General features: G+C 41.9%; 1 protein-coding gene across 1 annotated transcript; it reads left to right on the forward strand.

Annotated features, from left to right (window-relative positions):
- Nucleotides 1-8,268: 8,268 nt before the first annotated feature.
- Nucleotides 8,269-9,859, forward strand: RBIS (ribosomal biogenesis factor). The gene is made up of 3 exons (XM_049782152.1): nt 8,269-8,407; nt 9,187-9,303; nt 9,728-9,859. The coding sequence occupies exons 1-3, from the start codon at nt 8,294-8,296 to the stop codon at nt 9,797-9,799; spliced, it is 303 nt and encodes a 100-aa protein (XP_049638109.1). The 5' UTR covers nt 8,269-8,293; the 3' UTR covers nt 9,800-9,859.
- The last annotated feature ends 301 nt before the right edge of the window (nt 9,860-10,160 follow it).

Below are 10,160 nucleotides of genomic sequence, written 5' to 3' on the forward strand. Positions count from 1 at the left end.
GAATTTTGAGTTTTAAATATGTTCAAGTAAATATTGAATAATTTTTAAATTTTAGCCATTACTTGTATTTAATCAGCATTATTTTATTGTCTCTGTTTTGGGAAGACACTCCACTCCACCAGACTTTTCTCCTGGTAGACTTGGGGGAGAATATGAGATTCCAGGGTTTGAATCCAGGCCAGTCATGTATATGGTAAACACCTTATCTTTTGTACTATCTCTCAGACTCTAAACTAGCATTATTTTAAAAAGTAAAAGTACTGCATGTATTTTTTGAAATTTTTTTGTTTGCATCTGTGATGTCTGACCTTGCCTAATCTAATATTTCTTATGCAAACTCACCTTTGGAACTATAATTAGTTCAGGTTCAGTATCCTAGGCATTTGGCCAGATAGTGCTTTGGATAAAATCAATTTAATTAACTTAAAAACATATTTGTCAGACACCTATCATATTTAAGAAGGAAGTATTCTCCAAAGGTTTTTTTTAAGGTCATACTAAATATTACACTTTGTTTTGTGTAATGCGCGGGGTTCACTGGATATCAGGGATCAAAATAGAGTTGTTTATATGCAGATTATGTGTATTAGTAGATTCTCATTGGATCCAAAAGGTTGATGAGAATTTTGTTTATTTGTTGTAAGCAGCTGCCCCTATTTCAATTCCCAATGATCCCTAGAGCACCGCCAGGAATGCTCCCTGAGCATAGGGTCAGGAGTATTCTCTGAACACAGTCAGCTATGGCCGTCAAACAAACAAAAGACAGTTTAAGGTTAAAATGAATAAATAAGACAGACTTAGTTTGGAGAACTGCTTAATTTTCATTCATTATAAAAGATCTTCCATCTGTAGCTGAATCCAAGGACTCAAGTGTTCTGTGACTCCATGTTCATATCCTGGTTCTGTTCTATTCTTATACAGTGTGTGTTTGGATGTGCATTGCCTGTTACCTCATTTTCTCCCACTGCACATAGACTTCCTGTATGTTCCAGGAGGATATACTACTAGTGACTAAGCATGGGTGCACATTCTCAAAGACATTAAACCTAAGATAAATGTTTCACATGAGCTTTTTTTTTTTTCCTAGCAAGAGAACATAACTATCAGCTCCATAAAAGAACACATAATGGCACAAGAACGGTAGACCAAAACAGTTGCTAAGTAGCTAAAATCTGTTCTCTGGGATGTCCAAGAATAGGGCGTAAAGGTAGAGATCCTACTTTGCATGCCCCAGGCTGTGAGTTCAAGCCCAACAATATTTCACATCACAAAGAGTATTGCAGACATTGCAGCTTCAAAATCAAGAGCCACTTTTAGAATACAAAGGCACCACTCAGCTCACTGCAAGGAAGTGTATGCAGACAGATGTGCAACCCTGCCCTCACACCACAATCACTCTAAAAATCAAATGGTCCTTGCTGTGAGTGTATCTGTAAAAGTGAGAATGAGTGGCATAGAGAAATAATGTCCCTTTTCCAGTATTATTTGCTGGCCTCCTCTGTCCTCCCTCATATAGTGTCACTGATATTGTCTATAAAACCATGCTATTTTTTCAAAAGAAAATCCATGCTTGTCATAAACAGTACTATTATTCCATATCTCTACTTTTTCCTTCTTTCTTTAATTTTTTTTTGGGGGGAGGTCACCCAAATGGAGGTATAGTGATTACCTTTTAGTGATTCACTTCCAGCTGGGTTCAAGGTTTAATGCAAGAACCAGAGGACATGGTGCTACTCAGGCTACTGTGGAAGAGGTAGGGTGTAAGGTGTTGGTAATCGCCTGGACCATCCCTGGTGGTGCTCTAGGGTCTCCAGAGCTAAATTGGATAATGCACAGTGGACATGCGTTGCTAGGGATTGAGACCCAAAACAGTACATGGCTCACTGCTGCATTATCACTGGCCCCCTACATCAATGTCTTTGACTTCTGCAGATACTACAATGACTTCACATTCAAGAAAACAGTTTACCCACAATGCTTCTGTTTTCATGGACAATGCTAAACAAAGAAAGCAATGGCTTTTTCTAACTTTGCTTTGTTTTAGGTTTGACCCTAAGATTATAAATATTCTTTATCAGCATTTAGATGTTTCAAGATTTTTTTCATTATAAGACATGAAATCTGAGTGAGCACACATTATATACACTGATATGTAAGTCATTTATATGTGTGTATCTCCCTCTATTTGTTTGTTTGTTTGTTTGTTTGGGAGCCTGGGTTGTCCGATTTGAGGAGGGGCACACTCCGGCAGCACTCAGAGGTTATTTCTGGCTCTGCACTCAGAAATCACTCCTGGCTGGTTTGGGGGACCATATGAGGTGCCAAGAGTTGAACCATCTGTCCTGGGTCGGCTATGTGCAATGCAAATGCCTTACCACTGTGCTATCTGTCTGGCCCCATGGGTTGGCCATATTTGAGGAAAGACTCCTAGCCTCTGTAGTATGACTTTGGCTTTATTGTATGGTCCCCCAAGCCAGGAGCAATTTCTGAGTTCATAGCCAGGAGTAACCTCTGAGCATCACCAGGTGTGGCCCAAAAAGCAAAAAATAAAATAAAATAAATTCCGTTTTTTTTTGTGTGTGTGAATATAGCATAAACAAACCTATTTTATGTAGAATTTGCTCCTGTTTATTTTTCTTTTCTTCTTTCTTTCTTTCTTTCTTTCTTTCTTTCTTTCTTTCTTTCTTTCTTTCTTTCTTTCTTTCTTTCTTTCTTTCTTTCTTTCTTTTATGAGCAGGCAGGAGGTAGCTGATATAGTGCATAGAAAAATTGGGGCAGGCTAGCTTAAGTAGGTTCCAGTTTTATTTTTCCAGTACTAATTGTGTGACTATCTGAAATGACTTAATTTTTGAGCCTTGTAGCACACCTTGTTTGCAAAAGGTAAGTAGACGTATGTGTCAAATTGGTACTTAAAGAGTGTTGGCTAAATGATTTAAGTTACAAAAATGCCATCACAGCATATGTTTAAAAGTCAGATTTTTTTTCTATGACCTCAAAATAAAAATAAGAGAAACTTGGAAAACGTATAAAGGTAATCAGAAAGAAAACACATGGACTAAAGAGAGAATACAGAAGCCGAAGGTGGTTTGTCTTGTATGTAGTCAAACTGGGTTGGATCCCAGCAATCACATTGTTATGCGCATCCTTGGGTGTGACCACAAAACAAACCAAAATCCAAATAAAACCAAAACAAAAAATGCTGTAAAAGCTGTTAAAGTAGTGAAAGATTCCTCTTGGAAGAAAGAAATGAGTCCATTTTCTTGAAAACTGTACAGACTAGGCTAGTTGAGACCAACAACACATGCACACCTATGCAAAATTTAACACACATGCATTACACACATGCATATGTGCAAAAATACTTCTGAAATTTTCTGAATTTCCAGATCATTGGCTCACTCTATTTTCTGATGCCCTAAAGATCCCTTTGAAGCAAGGAAATACAATTTGAAAAGCACTTCAAACTCCTGGTTTGGGGACCCTACTGGGAGACAACCAGGAATCGAACCGTGCCGTCCTAGGCTAGCGCATGCAAGGCAGATGCCTTTTCGCTTGTACTACCACTCCGGCCCCTCCTCTCTGCAGAAGTGTTGGCGTCACACTGTTACCGCAACGAGCACCAGGCGGAGTGCCGCGAGCGCCACCTGGTGGCAGTTGCGGAGTCGGTCGTGAGTGGCAAGAGGTTCCAGAGCGATTAACCCCTCGGGGCCAATGGTATGCAAGCACGCATGCGTCATCCTTTCCTAAAGCCAAGAGGGAGGGGGGGCCGACGCTATGGAGAGCGCAACTGGGCTCCGGCACATTTTTCCGGCATTTGCAAGCGTGTACCTTTGGGGTTAAACTGTGGGCGGGGCATAGAGCGGCCACATACGCCTGCTATTGGGCTATGGACGCTGGTGGGCGTGGCTTACCAGGAGGCTAAAGCGTGTAGGCGGAGCAGCAACCCACGGCGGGCGGGACTAAGAGCGGCGTGAGCCTGCTATTGGACAATTTACTAGGAGGGCGTGGCTTAACGAAAGACCGAAATGTATCAAACCACCAGGTAGGCGGGACTAAGTCTCTCCCGTCCCGAACTTCCGGAAGCCGTCAGGACAGGAGACGTCATGCGGGGATGCCGGAAGTCCGGCGAGAGAGAGGTGGAAAGCAGAAACCTTGGGGGTGCGCGGGCTGGGCGAGCCGGGGGTCGGGGTCAGATCGTGGGGGTTGCGGGGCGCTGGAGGAGGGAGGCTGGCTTCCGCACGCCAGGGAGGGACGGAGGGAGGCGCCGGGCCTAGCTGGCCCAGGCAGGGCTCCCCCCCCACCGGCTTGGAGCTCCGGGGAGCCGGGCTGAGTCTTCAGGCCCAACCTGAGGGTTTTTTTCCGGAGAATTTCCCAATCTCTTCAACGATTCTTTTTTATTACCTTTCCCTCCAGATTGAAGCAATCCCGTGGCTCCCCTGCCCTGTGTGTTTGGACATTTCACCCCGCACGTGCCCCAAGCGAGGCAGATCGACTGGAAAGAAGTAGCAGGTAATTGCGAGGACTGGGTATTAGGGAAGGGTCTTGGATGCATCTGAAAAGCCATTGTTGGGGCACTGGAATGGAACAGTCCTGTTAATGACAGGATGCATGCAGATGTCCTTGCAACATGCGCCCAACATGCATCCCATATGCAACCAACATGCATCTAACATGCACCCAAGCAAGTGGCCAACATGCATCTAACATGCACCCAATATGCACCCAGCAGGCCCCCAACATGCACAGGGCTCGGGACCCCCGGAGAGGAGGTCCACTGGTGAGCTCAGTCCTGTAGGTAGAATCTTCAGCTCTGATGACTCTTGACCACCTGTTTTGCCTGGCGGCCCTCAGGACTTATTACCTTATTGGTGCATAGTGCTTGAGGGACCCGCTGGGAGGTCCAGGATAGAATTCACATCACCAGTTACTACGTGCTACTAGGGCAAGGGCCCTAGCTTAATGTTGCTTGATCTCCTATTGGAACAGATTTTTTTTTCTATTTATTATTTAGGCGGTTACCTTATTTATACTTATAGGTAAATAGAGATCCACTCTTGGAGGTCCACATAATTGCAGCTGTTATAAATTGGGGGAAAAAAAACATGTTTTTGTTTTCTATAACTTTTTAGGAGGTATATGCATTAAAAAATTTAATGCTAGAAATAATTCTTTGCTAACGTATTTTAAGATTTAGATGAAATACATCCTCTGCATATAAAACTTAGTAAGAGTGGATGATGTGAAGAAAACTTGAAGGGGGACTGGAGCGATCCTGTAGTGGGGTAAGGTGCTTGTCTTGCACTTCCACCCCCAATATTTTATATAGACCCCTGAGCACTACCATGATTGATTCCTAAAGGCAGGACCAGGAGTAAGCCTGAGCTTCTGCGGGTATGGGCCAAACCCTTTACCCTGCAAAAGAAGTTTTTAATTAAAAAAATTTAAGGGCAAAATCCAAATAGGCCTATATAAATAAGTGTGTTTTATGTTTTATCCTAAGAAGGGGAATGTTGATTTATGTTAGGAAATAGAATAAAAAAAGGAAACTATTAGAGATTATTATTGCAAATGCATATTCCTTAGCAAGATAGGAGTGAACCTTCCTATTATAGAGGGCAGCCAAAAGGACCATGAGTGAGCCCATAGTAAATGATAATTGATGAGGCCTTTGTCTTGCCTTTTTAAAAGCTTTTTTTTTTCCCCTTTGGTTTTTGGGTCATACCCAGCAGCGCTCAGGGGTTAGTATTGGATCTATGCTCAGAAATCACTCCTGGCAGGCACAGGGGACCATATGGGATGCTGGGATTCTGTTGTGTATGTAAATATTTTAGGGGATTACTATATTACTCACCCTAACCTGATTGGTGATTGTGCCCTACCCTAGGGTGTGACCTGGCATTCTGCCCCCACCCTAGGGTAGTACCTGATTCTGCTTCCACCATTGGTTGGTATCTGATACCACCATTGGGTGGTACCTGATTCTGGGGGATAAAAACAAGGGTCTGTGGAAGGCGAGGGGCTTTTTTGCTGGAACTGAGGCTGAGTCTTTGGACTTCAGTCTTGTCCACCGAATAAAGCTAATATTTCCAGAAGCCTGACTGTCTGCGAGTTGTTTACCTGCCGTTTCACCTCAGAACCATCGGCTAGACAGGGTGGCAGACGCGTGCTCTGAGCTGGAAGAGAAAGGCCTCATCCTCTATCCCTCCATCAGTCAACCTCTTCAGGGGCTGACTTGCAACAGGATTCGAATCACCTTCCTTCTGCATGAAAGGCAGGCCTTACCTCCATGCTATCTCTTCGGCCCCAAAAACTCCATATTTGTTCCTGAAGAACAAGTCAAGTTTTATGGAAAAAAAAAAAAAAAAGCAGGGGCCAGAGAGATAGCATAGCAGTAGGGTGTTTGCCTTGCACACAGCCAATTCAGGGTGGATGGTTCGAATTCTGGCATCCCATATGGTCCCCCAAGCAAGTGATTTTTGAGCACAGAGCCAAGAATAACCCTTGAGCACCACCAGGTGTGACCAAACCTTCCCCCCAAAAGCAATCATTAAAAGAAATAGGTAAGAATTTGCAGAGTTGAGGAATATAGGTACTGAGATCTAAGAAGCCAAAGGGTCCCAGCAAAAATAGTCTTAAATAGGAAAATGCCAAGATACAGTTTACTTAAAATAACATAAACCCATAATCAAGAATATTGAGAGCAAGATCCAAAAAGGAACTCACATAGAAGAGCCCGAATTAACGAACAGCCTATTAAGTGAGACTACAACCAGAAAATGCAAGTACATAGTACTAAAACTCAATGAACTGAACACCTTTGGAAGAATACTCTGTCCATATCTAGTTTTTCAGATTTGAAAGACAGAATTACAATTTTTCAGGGACTAGTAACAGTTTAGGAAATTCACAGTCTATACACCAATGGTAAGGATTCCAAGAGTTTGGTGGGTTTTGTTGTTTTTAGAAGCCAGTTAAGCATTATAATATTGCTTTTGTTTGGGGATTTTTAGGACATACTCAGGGTTTATGCTTGGCTCTGTGCTTATGGGGAGGGCACTAGGGACCGTATGGGATGCCTGGCTTTGGACCTGGGTTTGCTGCATACAAGGCAGACACCCTAACCACTGTACTATCATGCCAGTCTAGCACATAGTTTTTTTTTTTTTAGATGATTTGACTTGAGAGTTTATGTTTCCTCTCCTGTAATCATTCTGCAATAATCCTTCTATAATGATCTTTTTCAGTTTACATACTTGCCTTTAATGAGGAAGAGGGAAGAGCATTATTGGAGTTCAGAATTATTGTTGGCTTTTTGGGTAGTTGCTAGACTATGAAAGATGTGTAATTTTTTTTGTGTAATGTGAGCAAAGGCAATGAAAGCATATGCAAGTCGTCCTCAGAACAGTAACCCTTGGAGTATAGGACTGGCAAAAAAAATAATTGTTGGAATTTATACTAGATTCGGGTTTGGCAATATGCCAGGACAAAACAGTGCCCCTCATGGTGGAAGTTATTGAAGCTTTTTGTTATTGACACTTTTTGACACTGGGGTAGAAACATCATGTAGCACTATGCAAGGCAGATTTAAATGCAGATGGTTCTCGATTAAGATTTGGGAGAAGAGGGGTGATGCTGGGTCACACTTAGTATCTCAAGGACTTTGCCAAAGATGCTCTGGTTCTCAGGACCCCTACACCCCTCTCCTGGAGTTGGCAGTCTTCCTGTAAAAAGCCAGATAGTGAAAATTTCAGACTTTACTGTCCATTGCTATAGCAAGAAAGTAACCACAAACAATATACAACTAAATGTTTTCTTATGAAATTTTGTTTGAAAAGATAGGCGCTTGACCCAGTCTGACTTGGACATGGACTGTTGGGTATAACCAGATGGACCTAGGCATTGTATGAGAAACCCAGACCGGAACTAGACAGATAAGATTCATCTTTTGGGGTTTTTATTTTGTTTATTTTAATGATAGAAGAGGCCATTACATATTAGTTTTGCCTGACTGGATCATTTCATTAGTGACAATGGTATTTACTACCTTTGGTTTGGGAATAATAACATTTTACACTAGGCGTGAGTGACTTAAAGCACAAAGTGAGGGCAGTGTTTGTTCAAATAGTAAAGACTCAGTAAAGCAACTGTGAACATTTAAAAAATATCATTCTTCAATGCACTGTTAAAGACTGTTAAAGGAGTTAAGTGGAATGTCTTCAACTTACTTGCTACCTTTACTGATTGTAATCCATAAATATGGGTAGAGTAACTGAGATCCTTTCTTTCCTAGACAATGGCTAGAAACAAACTAAGAGGTCCTAAGACCAGGAATGTATTTCAAATAGCCAACCAGAAACACTTTAAGGCTAAAAGCAAAGCAAAACCAGTTACCTCTAATCTTAAGAAGGTGAGTTTTAATTCAATATATTTACTTGGGGGGGGGGTTGGGAGGGGAATGAATGTCATCAACAGGTAGTGCTCTGTTCAAGGATTACTTTTAGTGGTGCTTCGAGTATCATGTGATATCAAGAGTTTGAATTGGAGGGGGAGCAGAGCGGTAGCACAATGGTAGAGCGTTTGCCTTGCACATGGCTGACCCAGGATGGGCGGGGGGTTTGATCCCCGGGCATCCCATATGGTCTCCTGAGCAAGGGGTGATTTCCGAGCGCAGAGCCAGGAGTAACCCCTGGTTCAACGAAACAAGGTCGTTTATGCCGAATGAAACCTGCTTAGAAAGATGTGAGAGTAGAGAAAGAGCAGAAATAAGCTTATTTCCACTCAGGAAATAAGCAAGCAAAGAACAGTGCATTGAAGTTTAAAATACATTTTCAAGGGAAAATGTGAGTCTTATGAGCAAGCAATTAAAACCATTTAGATATCAAGTTTAACAAGGTTAAATTTTGAGTATTATTTCTTTTACCTTTGACAATTATGAAATCATGAGGCTGGAGAGTCTTAGGATAGCTGGTATGGCATTTGCCTTGCACGTGGCTGACCCAGGTTTGATCCTCGGTATCCCATATAGGCCCCGAGTCTGCCAGGAGTGATTCCTGGCTAGTGACTCCTAGCTAGGAGTAACCCCTGAGCAGTGCCAGGTGTGGCCTCCCCCTAAAAAAAAAAAAAAAATAACACCACAACAAAAAGAAATAAAATCATGGAATAAGGGTCTTTTTTCTTTTCTGAAAGATAAACATCCTAAATGATGAAAAAGTAAACAGAGTGAATAAGGCTTTTGTAGACATACAAAAGGAACTTGCACATTTCTCAAAAGGCCTTTGTCTTGAACCTCTGCAGGAAAAGCGGGTGAGTAGAAATTATTTCCCTTTCTTTTGACTTGTAAAATGAAAGTATAAATTAAATCCCACATTTGAAAGCCTATAAATATTCATTTTTGAGGTCAAATGGCTTCTATTTTCAAGTTTTGAAGAAGGCGGGGGGTCGGGGAGAGAAAGAGAATAGTGCACTGGAGGTGGAGGGAGCCCCAGTGCACCTCCAGGATGAAAGTATCAATGAATCTAAAGAAGAGAGATGTGGGCAACCTGTATTCGAGGGGCACACGTGCACCAAAGGATGTGAATCTCTAGTATACTTGGTTTTGCATGTATTTAAGATATGCTGTCATAAGTCATTGTCTTCCAAACACCATGTTAAAATAAGAATCGGACAATAGACTAAGTACAGTTATTTGATATTATCTAAATTTTAAATCACTTTTTTCTCCCTTCAGATTCCTCAGAAGTGTCATGAAAATGAACCAGTCAGTGTTGACGAAGCTGTAAGGTTAATGGCTCAGTTGTAATGTAATTTGATGAGGCATCAAATTCTCCCCACAGACTAATAAATTAAATGTTTCATACCATTTTATTTTTAAAAATCGTGTTAATATACAGACATTGGCACAGCTTCCAAACATACTACAAACAAAGTTGAATGTCAGAAGTCAACAAAATGTGATCAACTTAAAGTGCTAACACAGAAGGCACTTCACAAAATCTGTTCGCTCCATCAGTCAACATCCCAATGTGCATCCTTCACGCGATACTTTCTAAGTGGCAGTGAGTGTCTGGATGGATGGGGCACACACATAAATCTGGCCAGTTTTCTGGCAGTAGGAGTATTAGATAAGTGATGAAGCCCATGGCCAACTATTTGTTTGGTTG

The sequence above is a fragment of the Suncus etruscus genome, chromosome 10 (assembly GCF_024139225.1).
Source record: "Suncus etruscus isolate mSunEtr1 chromosome 10, mSunEtr1.pri.cur, whole genome shotgun sequence".
Classification (NCBI taxonomy): domain Eukaryota; kingdom Metazoa; phylum Chordata; class Mammalia; order Eulipotyphla; family Soricidae; genus Suncus; species Suncus etruscus.

What these genes read in the sequence shown, in the direction of transcription:
- RBIS (XM_049782152.1), top strand. Translation starts at nt 8,294, where the DNA reads ATGGCTAGAAACAAACTAAGAGGTCCTAAGACCAGGAATGTATTTCAA. An exon ending in TTACCTCTAATCTTAAGAAG is followed by an intron (nt 8,408 to 9,186) that starts GTGAGTTTTAAT and finishes CTTTTCTGAAAG; the next exon opens with ATAAACATCCTAAATGATGA. An exon ending in AACCTCTGCAGGAAAAGCGG is followed by an intron (nt 9,304 to 9,727) that starts GTGAGTAGAAAT and finishes TTCTCCCTTCAG; the next exon opens with ATTCCTCAGAAGTGTCATGA.